Below are 16,458 nucleotides of genomic sequence, written 5' to 3'. Positions count from 1 at the left end.
AAAACCCTCCCCAACAGCACTAGCAAACACTCCCCCGAGGACATTGGTTCCAGTCCTGCCCAGATGCAGACCGTCCAATTTGTACTGGTCCCACCTCCCCCAGAACCGGTTCCAATGGCCCAGGAATTTGAATCCCTCCCTCTTGCACCATCTCTCAAGCCATGTATTCATCCTAGCTATCCTGTCATTCCTACTCTGACTAGCCCGTGGCACTGGTAGCAATCCTGAGATTACTACCTTTTGAGGTCCTACTTTTTAGTTAACTCCTAACTCCCTAAATTCAGCTTGTAGGACCTCATCCCGTTTTTTAACTATATCATTGGTACCTATATGCACCACGACAACTGGCTGTTCACCCTCCCCCTCCAGAATGTCCTGCAACCGCTCCGAGACATCCCTGACCCTTGCACCAGGGAGGCAATATACCATCCTGGAGTCTCGGTTGCGTCCGCAGAAACGTCTGTCTATTTCCCTTACAATCGAGTCCCCTATCACTATAGCTCTGCCACTCTTTTTCCTGCCCTCCTGTGCAGCAGAGCCAGCCACGGTGCCATGAACCTGGCTGCTGTCACCTTCCCCTGGTGAGCCATCTCCCCCAACAGCATCCAAAACAGTATACCTCATTTAATACTCAGCCATGCCTTCTGCCTGCATGTGGAGATCTTTTTTGATCCCTAATCGGCCCCACCCTGCTCTTACTACTCGTTTACAGCTTGTATGCCTATAGAAGGACTTTGGATTCTCTTTTATGTTTGGCACCAGTCTATTCTCATACTCCTCTCTCTTTGCGCCTCTTATTTGCTTTTTCACTTCTCGTCTGTACCTTTTTATATTCGGCCTGGTTCTCACTTGTATTATCAACCTGACATCTGTATGTGCCCCCTTTTTCTGCTTCATCTTACCCTCTATCTCTTTCGTCAACAAGAGAGCTCTGGCTTTGGTTGCCCTACCTTTCCCCCTCGTGTACCGAGCCTGTACCCTAACATCTCTTTAAAGGTCGCCCATTCTTTGATTACAGTTTTGCCTGCCAATCATTGATTCTAATTTACCTGGGCCAGACCCGTTCTCAACCTACTGAAATTGGCCCTCCTCCAATTAAGCATTTTTACTCTGGATTGCTCCTTGTCCTTTTCCATAGCTAATCTAAACCTTATGATACTATGATCACTGTTCCCTAAATGTTCCCCCACTGACACTTGCTCCACCTGACCCACCTCATTCCCCAGAACAAGATCCAGCAATGCCTCCTTCTTTGTTGGGCAGTAAACATGCTGATCAAGAAAGTTCTCCAAAACACACTTCAGAAATTCCTCCCCCTCTTTGCCCTTTACACTATTACTATCCCAGTCTATATTAGGATAGTTGAAGTCCCCCGTTATCACGACTCTACAGCTTTTGCACCTCTGTTATTTCCCTACAAATTTGCTCTTCTATATCCTTCCCACTAGTTGGTGGCCTTATAGAATACACACACTAGTGCAATGGTGCCTCTATTTGTTTAGAGTTAAAGAACAATAGATTCTGTCCTTGACCCCTCAAGGACATCCTCTCTCCAGCACTATTCTCCTCAATCAATACTGCCACCCCCCTGCCATGCCACCTTTATTTCCTTCCCTAACTTTCCTGAACACTTTTGTATCCAGGAATATTTAGTACCCAATCCTGCTCTTTTTAGGTCTGTTATCGCCACAATATCATACTCCCATACGGCTATTTGCACCTGCAGCTCACCAACCTTGTTTACCACACTTTGTGCATTTACACACATGCACTCTAAACCTATCTTAGAACTTCTTGTATTCTTAGTCTGAGCCCACCTAATATTGTACTATTTCTTACTCTAGTGCTATCTGTCTCTTCCAATCCTTTGTGCACCTTGTTTCTCCTTTCTAATGCTAGTGCCTGGTGCCCATCCCCCTGCCAAATTAGTTGAAACCACCCCCACAGCACTAGTGAACCTCCCCGTGAGGACATTGGTCCCATTTCTGTTGAAGTGCAACCTGTCTGTCTTGAGCAGGACCTTCCTGCCCAGAACTGGTCCCAATTCCCCAAGAATGTGAAGCCCTCCCTCCTGCACTGTCTAGCCAAGCATTAAGCTGCCTTATCTTCCTATTTCTATACTCACTAGCGCATGGCACTGCGAGTAATCCAGAGATTACCACCTTTTGACAGCCTGCTTTTTAACTTCCTCCATGGTTCCTGAAACTCTGACTGCAGGAGCTCATCCTTTATCTTTCCCATGTCATTGGTACCCACATAGACCACGGCTTCTGGCTGTTCCCTTCCCCCTGCAGAATGATCTGCACCCTCTCCATGATGTTTCCATCAACTCCCCTGCCTTGCCATTGACTATTCTTTGCTTCAGCCTCTCATACAACCTTTTCCATGGTTACTGCTCACCCATGCCAAGCATTCTCACAACTTTACAGCTCTTTCATTGCATCTAATGCAAATTCACGCCTCAGCAGGGCACACAGTCAACATGTAACATACAACATGTGCACATCAGGCCTCAACACCTGATCATACAGGCCACAAACACCCAATGTGCATCAGCACCACATGGACCATCGCATCATTGGTTCCATAGTTCCAAACAAGATGGGACTGGTTTACAAAGTCTGATTGTTTCATGCGATTCTGGAAGTGCCTGATATGAAACAGAAATCAGGAGTCCAGAGCTGAAGAAACAGATACCTATACAAAAAGATAGTTAATTTTGCACATCAAATTGCAGTGATCTATTACGACTTTGTAATTTCTATAACACTGCAAGTGCATAAATTTGGGTATTTCAGTGAAAAAAAGGTCCCAATAAAATATATAGTCATTTTGCTGCTTATTTGTGAGGGGGGAGTCACGGTGGGGCTGCAGTTTGGGTTTGATAAAATTTGCCAGATGTCGTACCCAGATTCATGTGTTGTATAAATGGAGGCTTTGTTGCTCCAATATCTGGTTGGACAGAGACTTTACCATAGTGAAGACACTGAAAACTTTCCATGTGTACTTTGCAATGACCTGACCCGTGCATGACTGGAATTCTTCCAAAGTCTTGTCAATGCAGCACAAATGAGTTCCTCTGCTCAGCGATCATGCTGCTGTTCTTTGGACAGCTATCTTGAGTAAAGAAAGATTTGCATTTATGTAGTGCTTTATTACCTCAAGACATCCCAAAGTCCTTTTTCAATCAAATACATTCGAAGTGTAATCACTGTTGTAATGTAGGAAATGCGGCAGCCAATTTGCACACAGCAAGGTCCCACAAATCAAATTGATAATGACAAAATAATCTGTTTTAATGAAGTTGGTTGAGGGATAAATATTCGCCAAGACACTGGGGAGAACTCCCCTGCCTTTCTTCACAATAGTGCCATAGGATCTTTTATGTCCACCTGCAAGATCTCATCTGAAAGACGGCACCTCTCTGTGCAGCATTCCCTTAGTACTGCACTGGAGTGTCAGGCTAGATTTATGCTCAAGTCTCTGGAGGGGGACTTGAAACCACAACCTTCTGACTCAAAGGCAAAAGTGTTACCTATTGTGCCACTGCTAACACAAGTAAACAAGGGCCCATTATTCTCAAGTAATGACCAACCTTTTGCTTTTCTTTATTGATGATTCCAAAGAGAAAATGGAGCTCAATTTCTCAGATGCACCATCTTTCTTCAAAGTCCCATGGCTCACACCTATAGATGGTGATAGGTTGGGTGAGGGCTCTCAATAAGCAAAGTTTTAATATTTCTAATTGTCATCTGTCCAGATTTCTTGCAGCTTGCTGAAGGAGATCTCAGCAACACAAACAATCATTTAAAATGAAAAGATTAATATGGAGCCAAGACAAATTCTCAAAACCCCACTCACAAAAATATATTTTATAGTTTTAATAAAATTCCTAATAAAATAGTTAAAATTATAGCATGTTACAGCACATAGAGGCCATTTGGCCCATCAAATCTGTGAAAGTCATTTTCTCCAAAAGAGCCCTCTAATCTAATCCTATTCTCCTGCTCACTTACCAAAGCTTTTAGAAGTCATTTCTTGCAAGCGAATTTCTAATTCCTTCTGTGGGTTATAATAGATGTCAGCACATTCCATATCAGGCAAATAATTAATTTCTTAAATCCTCCTCTATTAACGATTATATTTGCCCACCCCTAAGTCCTGGTGTTACTCTTTGTTGGCCAGGCTTGAGAGCAAACAACTTTCCCCCAGCACTGCGTAACTGCGAGTGCGCATGTGAAAGCAACCTCCCTGCCCCGCCCCCCCTCCCTCTCCCATCCTGTGGGGGCGAGCCAAAACCTCTGTCTGACTTCTACCCCCGATGGCACAGATCAGGACCTCCACCTTGATTGGTGGGGTGGGTGAGACCATTGAATGGCAGAGTACCAGTACACCTGAACATACCTGATCAATGAATGGGTTACTATGGATACCAACACTGATTGTTAGGCCAGGTAGGGGTAAATTGTGGTGGGACACATACATGTTCACTGATATCTGCTTGGGGGCTGAGCATGGTGCAATCAATTACTGTAGGTCTTCACAAAAGGAGCAGCACATCCTGGTGAAATTATTCTGCGCATCTGACATTATTAAACGTATCTAGGATAAGTGGAATGTAACTGGTATCTGTGATTGTGTTCTGAATTAATTTTACATATTGCTAAAGGATTACATAACAACATCCTGAAATCTAAAGTATTCAGGTATCAGGGCTCATAGAATATAAAATGTTCAGGGCTTGTTTGCTGTAGCAAAGATAGCCTGAAATGATCTTCCCTTTTCTTGCTTGTCTTCCATACGCACGTCAACAAATCCCGTGTCACGGAGAACCTCCATATATGGCTCAGGTGGCCATTTTGTACCCTTTAACAATCCAGTAGTAACCACCTTCTCCAGAGTCTTCAGGTAAATGGTGCTGACCATCAGAGCACCTATCGAATAAAAGATAAATGTTCAATTTTCTGATACACATTTTAGTAGAAGGTATTTGAAGAAGTAATCTCAATGTCAAAATTTTTTAATAAGAAAGTAACGACACCAGTGGAATGGAGGTGGAACAGATTCTGAAGCACACAGTGACATGGATATTCTAAGTCCTGGAAAACATCAGAATATAGGAGCAAGAGTAGGCCACACAGCCCCTTGAGCCTGCTCTGCTATGCAATAAGATCATGGCTGATCTTCTATCTCAAGTCCACTTTCCTGCCCCATCCCCATATCCCTTGATTCCTTAGTGTCCAAAAAATCAGGACTTTGCATACCTGTCGTGCATGTGCATAGTGCAAGAGGAGGTTGGCCTGGCCGGATTTTCTATCTGCATCTGCTCCCACCCCCCCCCCCCCCCCCCCTGCCCATTAGAATGGGCTCACCGCCCATGGTAAATATACAATAAGAAGTTGGCACCATAGGGTTGGTTGGCTACCAATGGGAAAGTTTGGCCAGCAGCAGCCCTTAAAGGATTGCTGCTGGCCGTCAAATAGGAGGCACTTCTTAGCTGGAGTGTGGAGCTGCAGGACATAGTTTGCAAGTTGTTAGATGATGGCTATGGGGAAAACTCCAGCATTCAGCCCTAATACATGCGCCAAAGGCAGGTATTCCTCTTTGGGCAGGAGGCCACTCCCCCCACAATAACAGAGACTCGAGCTTTCTGGGACGAGGTCACCCAGTGAATGAATGCTATCTCCTCGGTCAGGCAGACTTGGAAACAAGCGAGGGAAAAGTTCTGTGGCGTTCGAGGAAGTGTCAGCGTAAGTATGATCACTTGAGGATACATAAGTATTCTTCCTTCATACCAGAAGTGGCCTCAATGTAATTCAACATCTGCTCTATCTTCAATGAAATCTATTCCAAAGCTGGTCTTGGAAGCTATCTTCCTGTCGGTATTTGGCAAGATAAGAAAGCTGGAGGGAGTGGAGCCACGTTAAGCAGACTGGGTGATCATTTACAAAGAGCAATGACAGTGGGCTTCACGCACAGCGGAGACACCCTATAGACTGCTCTCATGCAGAACATGGGCATCCAACTGGCAGGCCCAGCCGTGAGGCCTTGGCAAGAGATCATAGTTGCTCCTCCCACTCACTAGGCACTTATCCCTCACAGTCTAAGGTTAAGGAGTAGTACAAGCACTTCTTATTGGGATACTAAGGGGAAGCATGGACATAGGGTTTGGAACACTAAGGCTTTGTGAGGAGCCACCAATAAATCCATCAATTGTTAATTCCTGGTTGCATGCGTTGTGTTTATGGGTAGGGGGATTGAAAGGTTTAAGTGATTGGTTCTGGTCCTGGCCATACTTTCAGGTTGAGTGGATGGAACGTGTGCCATTGTCATAGGCTTAGTGTTCATGCTTTCAGTGTGACCCACAGCTGCAGTGGCAGAAGGTGTCCTTTACTGAAAGTTGTTGTCAGTCAGGGAGTTTTGCTCCTTTCTGTCTGTCTGCACATTGTTAGTAGTGAGCAAGGTAGAATAGTAGAAAGTGGGAGTGATTATAGGGTTAACAAGGTTAAATCCAGCCCCAGATGGAAAAGACATTGGACTGAAAATGCTGTGAGTAGAATGTTGAGAGGGCAAGATGCAACATGTCTGCAAAAAGTGTTAATAATTCAGGGATGACCAAATGCTTGAGACAAATGAGTGGAGAAGAAAGTGCTGACTCCGCAAGGCCAGCCTGAACCGCTTAAACGGGTAACATGCCTGAAGAACATTACAGATTGAGCCGCAAGGTGCCTGCGCGAGAAGGGAAAGTTGTCTACCCGACTGCTGCCGTACTTGTGTACTAACCTTACCTTAACCTTAAATACTGAAGTGTATAAAAGTAAAACACACCAGGAACTCTAAATAGTCTTGAGACTACTGTGAGCAGTCAGAGGGTTTGGTTCACAAACCTCTGAATTTGTTACTTGAGTCTAAAGATACTGATCTCATTAGTATTGTATATTGTTGGGTTTATATTGACTTAATAAACCTCTCACGATCTTGAGTCCACGAGCCGACATTAAATTGAAGGATGCGGATTGTCCTAACACACATCAGCTCCCTCTAAGCACGCCTCTTCCTTCTCTTCATGCTGGTCTACCAATACTGCTTGTAATTGCAGAAATATGAGGCAGGCAGTGTCGATCTTGCTCACCTCGGCTGGACTGTACAGCAGCAACCCCTATGAGCGGTCCCTGAGGTGCCTTTGCACTTGAGGATGGTGCATCCTCATTAACCTATCCTCTTCATCCAGGTCATGGAGCACAATGGGAATCTCCATAGAGTCCCACCTTCCCAGGCTACACTGGGGCAGGAGCAGGAACAGCCAGTAATCCAGGCAAGTGTGACTTCCAGAATTTGCCCCCTTTGCCAAAATGAACAAAATGGAGCCTTCAAAAAAAGTACAAGGGAGCCAAATGTGGTCAGCCAAAAAAATCACCCTGAAGTAGCTACAAACAAAACTGTGGCAACTGACATTGAAAACCAGCTTCACAGCAGGCCAGGCCGACTTCAAAAAGATGTACCCACTTTTTTTTGGAAGAACAGCTTGCAGTGAGAGGACCCTCACCTGGAACTGAAAAATCCCACCATATGCAAGCAAGAGTTTGGCAGACCTACAGCGAAGCAAACTTCTAACTAGCAAATACTTGGTGGCACAGTTTCTTTTTGACCCACACTCACTGCTAGTGAGGCTCTGAACTCTATCCAGAGCCTCAGAGAAGGTACCCCTGTGAGGGAGATGAATTAACATACCCATTTACAATTACATCATTTCCCTTAGGGTAGTATCTGGTGGAATCTGGTTTTACAGACCACCACTTGTAGTGACCATTTGACACTAGAGAGCCATTGATCAGTGGGGTTTTGGTGTTAAGGGTTAGATTAGAAATTCCTTCCTTCGACATTTCACTGGTAGGAAGGAATTTTGCACCTTTTGAGTGCAACTTGGCTATGAGTAAGGAAGTTAACAGCTCCTGGGAATGCCAATTAGAACTGGATCAAAATCAAAACACCACGGACGCTAGAAATCTGAAATAAAAACACAAAATGCTGGAAATAATCAGCAAGATGGGCAGCATCTATGGAGAAAGAAACAGTTCATGTTTCAGATCGATGACTTGGATTACTTGTTTTGGCAATAAGCCAATTGATGTGGAATATGTTTTTTTTTCTCCTGAACTACGTGCTTTGCAGTCAAGGGCCCGATATCAAGGAGGCCACCGAGCAAAGGCAAGAAGGATGAATGGCCCTTTATCGAAGATTACCCAGGAACAATTTTGCAACAGACCTCCCCGGAGCACCCACACCACAGGATTCAGTGTCTGTATCACCGCTCCATTGCTCCATTTACACTGTATGGCTAGGGCACCATTTGCATGAAATCCGTGGGCCTTCTAAGTTTTGTACATATTCATTGCACAGGCTCTGTGCTGGCTACAAAGTCGGCGTGTACTATGGTGCAGTTGAAGATCGCATTATCGTCCCTGGTATCGTTAGGAATTTCATACGCTGGATTAGGAATAGGGTCCAATCCTGCAGCTAAAAGGTTGTGATTATGGATGTGGTTCAGCCTGGAGGCACGTTACTAGTGGTGTCCCCCAGGGATCGGTCCTAGGCCGCTACTGTTCATTGTCTTTATTAATGACCTGGACAGTGGTGTTGGGAGTATGGTCAGAAAGTTTGTGGATGACATCAAAATCTGTGGGTTAAGACAGTAGAGAAATATATAAAGACTTAGCTATGCTAGGGAGTGGGCCACACAATGGCAAATGGCATTTCAATTAGATAGATGTAGTGTCAGGCATATTAGTGGGGCCAACACAATATACGTATCGTTTGCAGGGAACAATACTGAAAGAGGTTGAGAGAGATAAAGATCTAAGTGTTATTGTGCACAGATCACTGAAGGTCCATAACCAGTGTAGAGAAACTGTGGCTAAAACTAACAAGGTATTGAGTTGTTTAATACAACTCTTCAGTATAAATCAAAGGCACCATTTTGTCAGTATACAGGTTGCTGGACAGACTGCACCTGTAGTACTGTGCCCAGTTTTGGTCACCGCACACTGTGGGTTATATAGTGGCCTAGGAAAAGGTCCGGACGAGAGTTACGAGAATGATTCCCAGCTTCAAGAACCTTAGCTACTCAGGCTCAAGGACTGTGGTCTATTTACTTTTGAGCAATGTAGACTTAGAGGCAACGTGATAGAGGCCTATAAAATAATTAAAGGGCTGGATAATATTCCAGTTTAACAGATTGGGGACGACTCGGGGACATGAGTTTAAATTATGTAAGAGTAAGAATAGACTGGATGCTAGGCAGTTCTTCTTTTCCCAAAGAGTAGTGACACTCGAATATATTGCCGGCTGGTGTGGTGGGTGCTGACTGTCTGCCTTCAAGAGGGACCTCGTCCGGTTCTTGACTGAGGCAGAGATCGCATCATATAGAAGGTAAGTGTCTTTATAAATAACATTTGGTCCATGTGATCTCCTGGGCTGGATTTGATCGCCCGACGGCGTGAGAGAAGTTTTCCAGAATATTTTTTCTGGGTTTTTTTTGCCTGTTTCTATAAGCAGCACACAAGGGGTCCAGGACCCTGTATAGCTGTTTTAGTACATTGAATTAACAATTAGATCAGTACTCAACTACCAGGATAATCAGCGATGCATCAGTCAAATGTGTGCACATCTGGGACTTTTAGGAAACAGCAAACTCGAGTACAATGTGTTGTTTTAAGGAGAGACTTTCAGTTTCATATACATTGGGAAGAGCAGAGTAGTTCAAGTCTGAAAGGTCATGAATTTCTTGAGTGCATTCAAGATAGTTTTCTGGAACCAACAAGAGGGCAGGCCATACTAGATTTAGGAATGAGTAATGAGCCAGACTTAGTTAATCTAACAGTGATCATAATATGATTGAATTCAATGTTACATTTGAAAAGGAGAAATGTAAGTTACTAAGATTCTAGATTTTGGTAAGGCTAACTTTAACAGGATGAGGCCGAGATTGACGACAATAAACTGGTCAAAACTGTTATTGGATAAAACTACAGTTGAACAGTGGGAGGTGTTCAAAAAAGAATTCAGCTTACTATAGGACCAGTATATTCGCCTTAGGGGCAAGAGCGCCACTTACCAAATGCACAGCCATGGTATTTATCTGAACGCATGAAACATTCATAACAAGATAGAGTAATTAATTGCACAAATAGAGATAAATGGGTTTGATCTATTAGCCGTTACTAAGACATGGCTGCAAGATGTCCAAGGTTGGGAACTAAATATTCCAAGGTACTTGACTTTTGGAAAAGATAGGCAAAATGGAAAAGGAGGGTGATGGGGTAGCCCTGATAATAAAGGATGAAATAAAGACAGTAGTGAGACAGGATCTCAGCTCAGAAGATCAGGAAGTGGAATCAGTATGGGTGGAGATAAGAAATAACAAGGGGCTGAAAACTCTGGAGGGAGTAGTTTATAGGCCCTCACTGTCCAACAGTATAACTACTGTTGGAGAGTATTAATCAAGGAATAAGAAGAGCTTGTAACAAAGGTAATGCAATATTCGTGGGGGACTTTAATCATCTTATAGACTGGGCAAGTCAAATTGGCAAAATTGGTTTGGAGGATAAGTTCATGGAATGCATTAGAGACAGTTTCCTAGAACAATAAGTCATTGAGCCAACCAGGGAACAGGCTATTTTAGATCTTTTATTGTGTAATGAGACAGGTAGTTAGTGATCTCCATAGTAAGGGATCCTCTTGGGGAGAGCGATCATAATATGACAGAATTTCACATTGAGTTCGCGAGTGACGTACTTCAGTCCGAAACTAGAGTCTTAAACTTAAACAAAGGCACTTACTTAGGAATGAGGGGTGAGTTGGCTAAGGTTTATTGGGAAATTAGATTAAAAGGTATGACAGTAGATAAGCAATTACAAACATTTAAAGAAATATTTCAAAATTCTCAACGAATATAGATTCCAATGAGAAATAAAAACTCCACAGAAAAAGTGCTCCATCCATGCCAAACTAAAAAAGTTAAGGATAGTATTAGGTTAAAAGAGGCTTATAATGTTGTCAAGAGGAGTAGTAAGCCTGAGGATTGGGAGAGTTTTAGAAACCAGCAAAGGATGACCAAAAAATTGATAGAGGGAGAAACTGGAATGAGTGTAAACTAGCAAGAAATATAAAAACAGATTGTAAGAGCTTCTACAAGTATGTAAAAAGGAAGAGTAGCAAAAGTAAACGTTGGTCCCTTAGAGGCTGAGACAGGAGAAATTATAATGGGGAATAAGGAAATGGCAGAGACGTTAAAACAAATATTTTGTATCTGGGTGCCCCCACGCGCCTGCTGCCCTTGTCCTTCTCGGTGGTAAAGTTTGTGGGTTTGGGAGGTGCTGTCGAAGAAGCCTTGAGCTGCTGCAGTGCATCCTGTAGATGGTACACACTGCAGCCACGGTACACCAGTGGTGCAGGGAGTGAATGTTTAAGGTGGTGGATGGGTTGCCAATCAAGCGGGCTGCTTTGTTCTGGATCGTGTCAAGCTTCTTCAGTGTTGTTGGAGCTGCACTCATCCAGGCAAGTGGACAGTATTCCATCACACTCCTGACTTGTACCTTGTAGATGGTGGAAAGGCTTTGGGGAGTCAGGTGAGTCACTTGCTGCATAATACCCAGCCTCTGACCTGCTCTTGTAGCCACATTATTTATGTGGCTGATCCAGTTAAGTTTCTGGTCAATGGTGACCCCCAGGATGTTGATGGTGGGGGATTCGGCGATGGTAATGTCAAGGGGAGATGGTTAAACTCTCTCTTGTTGGAGATGGACGTTGCCTGGCACTTGTCTGGCGCAAATGTTACTTGCCACTTATCAGCCCAAGCCTGGATGTTGTCCAGGTCTTGCTGCATGTGGGCACGGACTGCTTCATTATCTGAGGGATTGCAAATGGAACTGAACACTGTGCAATCATCAGCAAATATCCCCATTTCTGACCTTATGATGGAGGGTAGATGCTGAGAGGCTGTTTCTCCTGGCTGGATTGTCTAGAACTAGGGGGCATAGTCTCAGGATAAGGGATTGGCCATTTAGGACTGAGATGAGGAGAAATTTCTTCACTCTGAGGGTTGTGATTCTTTGGAATTCTCCACCCCAGAGGACTGTGGATGTTCAGTCATTGTGTATATTCAAAACCAAGATCGATGGATATTTGGACATTAAGGGAATTAAAGGAATCAAGGGATATGGGGAAGTGGAGGTCAGGTGGGAGTGGCCCTGGGGGTCCTCAAAATTGATTCCAGACCCCACAAAGTCTCATGGCATCAGGTCAAACATGGGCAAGGAAACCGTCCGCTGATTACCACCTACGCCCTCCCTCAGCTGATGATTCAGTACTCCTCCATGTTGAGCACCACTTGGAGGAAGCACTGAGGGTAGCAAGGGCACAGAATGTACTCTGGGGGACTTCAATGTCCATCACCAAGAGTGGCTGGGTAGCACCACTACTGACCGAGCTGGCTGACTCCTGAAGGACATAGCTGCCAGACTGGGCCTGTGGCAGGTGGTGAGAGAACCAACACAAGGCAAAAAGCAACTTGACCTCGTCCTCACCAATCTATTTGTCGCAGATTGTCCATGACAATATTGGTAGGAGTGACCGCTGCACAGTCCTTGTGGAGATGAAGTCCCGTCTTCACACTGAGGACACTGTCTATCGTGTTGTGTGGCACTACCACCATGCTAAATGGGATAGATTCAGAACAGAACTAGCAGCTCAAAACTGGGCATCCATGAAGCGCAGTGGGCCATCAGCAGCAGCCGAATTGTATTCCAGCACAATCTGTAACCTCATGGCCTGGAATATCCCTCACTCTACCATTATCAACAAGTGGGCGATCAATCCTGGTTCAATGAGGAGTGTGGAAGACCATGCCAGGAGCAGCACCAGGCATACCTTAAAAAAAGTGCCAACTCTGTGAAGCTACAACACAGGGCTACATGCATGCTAAACAGGAAAGCAGCATGCTATAGACAGAGCTAAGCGATTCCACAACCAACGAATCCGATCAAAGCTGTGCAGTCCTGCCACATCCAGTCATGAATGGTGGTGGATAATTATCCACCAAACGGGAGGAGGAGGCGGCTTTGTGAACATCCCCATCCACAATAATGGCAGAGCCCAGCATGTGAGTGCAAAAGACAAGGCTGAAGCTTTTGCAACCATCTTCAACCAGAAGGGCCGAGTGGATGATCCATCTCGGCCTTCTCCCGAGATCCCCACCATCACAGAAGCCAGTCTTCAGCCAATTCGATTCACTCCACGTGATATCAAGAAACGGCTGAGTGCACTGGATACAGCAAAGGCTATGGGCCCCGACAACATCCCAGCTGTAGTACCGAAGACTTGTGCTCCAGAACTAGCCATGCCTCGAGCCAAGCTGTTCCAGTACAGCTACACCACTGACATCTACCTGACAAAGTGGAAAATTGCCCAGGTACGTCCTGTCCACAAAAAGCAGGACAAATCCAATCCAGCCAAATACCGCGCCATCAGTTTACTCTTAATCATCAGCAAAGTGATGGAAGATGTCGTCGACAGTGCTATCAAGCGGCACTTACTCACCAATAACCTGCTCACCGATGCTCAGTTTGGGTTCTGCCAGGACCACTCTGCTCCATACCTCATTGCAGCCTTGGTCCAAACATGGACAAAAGAACTGAATCCCGGAGGTCAGGTGAGAGTGACTGCCCTTGACATCAAGGCAGCATTTGCCCGAGTGTGGCATCAAGGAACCCTAGTAAAATTGAAGTCAATGGGAATCAGGGGGAAAACTCTCCAGTGGCTGGAGTTATACCTAGCACAAAGGAAGATGGTAGTGGTTGTTGGAGGCCAATCATCTCAACCCCAGGACATCGCTGCAGGTGTTCCTCAGGGCAGTGTCCTAGGCCCAACCATCTTCAATTGCTTCATCAATGACCTTCCCTCCAGCATCAGGTCAGAAGTGGGGATGTTCGCTTATCGTTGCAGTGTTCAGTTCCATTCGCAACTCCTTAGATAATGAAACAGTCCCTACCCGCATTCAGCAAGACCTGGATAACAACCAGGCTTGGGCTGATAAGTGGCAAGCAACATTCACGCCACACAAGTGCCAGGCAATGACTATCTCCAACAAGAGAGAATCTAACCACCTCCCCATGACATTCAATGGCATTACCATTGCCGAATCCCCCACCATGAGCATCTGGGGGTCACCATTGGCCAGAAACTAAACTGGACCAGCCATATAAATACTGTGGTTACAAGAGCAGGTCAGGGGCTGGGTATTCTGTGGCAAGTGACTCACCACCTGACTCCCCAAAGCCTTTCCACCATCTACAAGGCACAAGTCAGGAGTGGATGAGTGCGGCTCCAACATCACTCAAGAAGCTCAACACCATCCAGGACAAAACAGCCCACTTGACTGGCACTCTATCCACCACCTTAAACATTCACTCCCTCCACCACTGGCACACTGTCGCTGCAGTATGTACTATCTACAAGATGCACTGCAGCAACTCGCTATGGCTTCAACAGCACCTACCAAACCCGCGAACTCTCCTATCTTGAAGGACAAGGGCAGCAGGCGGAGGGGAACACCACCACCTGCACGTTCCCCTCCAAGTCACACACCATCCTGACTTGAAAATGTATCGCCGCTCCTTCATCGTCGCTGGGTCAAAATCCTGGAACTCCCTACCTAACGGCACTGTGGGAGAACCTTCACCACACGGACGGCCGCTGTTCAAGGTGGCGGCTTACCACCACCTTCAAGAGCAATTAGGTATGGGCAATAAATTCTGGCGATGCCCACATCCCATGAATGAACAATAAAAAAAGTCGAAGATCAGCCATGATCTGACTGGAGCAGGCTCGAGGGGCCGTATGGCTTACTCCTGCTCCTATTTCTTATGGTCACCAAGAGGTGAGAGATAACATAAAACAAAAGGGAAGAACATACAAAAGTGCAAAGAATAGTGTAGATATAGAGGACAAGGAGAGATATAAAGAACAGCAAAGGATGACAACTCCAGCAGTGTACCTGGTTTCATGACTCTGTAGATCTCTCTGCACCCAGCTCGTAGGTCAGGCCAGTAGTAGTAACAGTTGCAGTGATACACCCTGTCCACCATGCTGTCTTCCAGAGGGATCTGCTCCACACTGCCCAGATACAGTGTCACCTTCCCGGCCTGAATGTCAGCCTGCAGCCTCCTGCTGGCTATATCATACATGTACTCCGAGTAATCCAGGCCATACAGTTTCCCTCTGGGGTGTGTGAGGCGTTTGGCAGCTTCCAGCAGGCCCAGGCCTGGTCCAAAGCCCACTTCCAGCACCACACTCTCAGGCTGAATGTCACTCAGTTTGACAGCATTCATCTCCAGAAATCTGTTCCTCTTCTCCAAGAAACTTTTCACCAACCATCCCCACGGGCCCTTGGTTGGTTTCCCCAGCTGCTGCGTGAGATGGTCAAGAATCATATCTGTAATTAAACAATTCACCAACGTTGCTGTAGCTATTGCACAACTATGAGCTTTGCACCCTCTCCTGCTGTATGATTGACAGCATTGTTGACCATACAGAAGGGAGGTGTCATCCCAGCACAAATTCGATGATTTTCACCTGTAAATCAGCTGGGTTGGGACCATGTCTATTAAGTTAAACTGATGTGGAGATGCCGGTGATGGACTGGGGTTGACAATTGTAAACAATTTTACAACACCAAGTTATAGTCCAGCAATTTTATTTTAAATTCACAAGCTTTCGGAGGCTTCCTCCTTCGTCACCTGACTAAGGAGGAAGCCTCCGAAAGCTTGTGAATTTAAAATAAAATTGCTGGACTATAACTTGGTGTTGTAAAATTGTTTACAAAAGTTAAACTGAGACATTACAGTAAAAAGTGAAGTATTGCAAGAACACCAAATAGGGTTCCCAACCCTGCTGGAATGACCGGAGGTTTCACGGAACCGGGGTTCCTCCTCGGAGTGCTGCCTCCTGCAGCCCGGGAGATCCACAATTCAAATTTCCCATCGCAGTGCACCTTGCCCCCGCTGAATGACGTCACCGGCTGAGAGTGACGATCGCGTGGAGCATAGTCAAGGGGGAAAGTCGGGAATATGGGGCGGGGGGGGGGGGGGGGGTTGGTGAGGAGGAGGAGGAGGAGGGAGTGGAGGCACAGTGTCGGGAATATGGGGGTGGGGGAGCCAGAGAGGGGAGATTCGGGAATCGGGCTTGGGTGGAGTGGGGGGGAATCGGGAGAGTGGGGAATGGGTCTTCACTGGGAGAGATGGAGGTTGGGGAATGGGAGACTGGGGATGCGAGGAGGGAACTAGGGGTTGGGGGAATGGGGCCCAAGCCTGGGGTGGGTGGAAATGGGGTGGGCGGAAATGGGGTGGGCATGGGGACTAACAGTCAGGAGCAGCAGCAGCAGCAGCAAGATAGTGAGTGGGA

The 16,458-nt window shown here is 45.8% G+C and overlaps 1 protein-coding gene across 1 annotated transcript; it reads right to left on the bottom strand.

Annotated features, from left to right (window-relative positions):
- Positions 1-3,866: 3,866 nt before the first annotated feature.
- Positions 3,867-15,539, bottom strand: LOC137344665 (uncharacterized methyltransferase YdaC-like). The gene is made up of 2 exons (XM_068007787.1): positions 15,053-15,539; positions 3,867-4,934 (listed from the first exon to the last, which is right to left on the bottom strand). The coding sequence occupies exons 1-2, from the start codon at positions 15,486-15,488 to the stop codon at positions 4,735-4,737; spliced, it is 636 nt and encodes a 211-aa protein (XP_067863888.1). The 5' UTR covers positions 15,489-15,539; the 3' UTR covers positions 3,867-4,734.
- Positions 15,540-16,458: the final 919 nt, after the last annotated feature.

Source organism: Heptranchias perlo, chromosome 27 (genome assembly GCF_035084215.1).
Source record: "Heptranchias perlo isolate sHepPer1 chromosome 27, sHepPer1.hap1, whole genome shotgun sequence".
Lineage (NCBI taxonomy): Eukaryota > Metazoa > Chordata > Chondrichthyes > Hexanchiformes > Hexanchidae > Heptranchias > Heptranchias perlo.
Note: the sequence above shows the minus strand (reverse complement) of the source record. Positions and strands in the feature narration are given on the sequence as shown.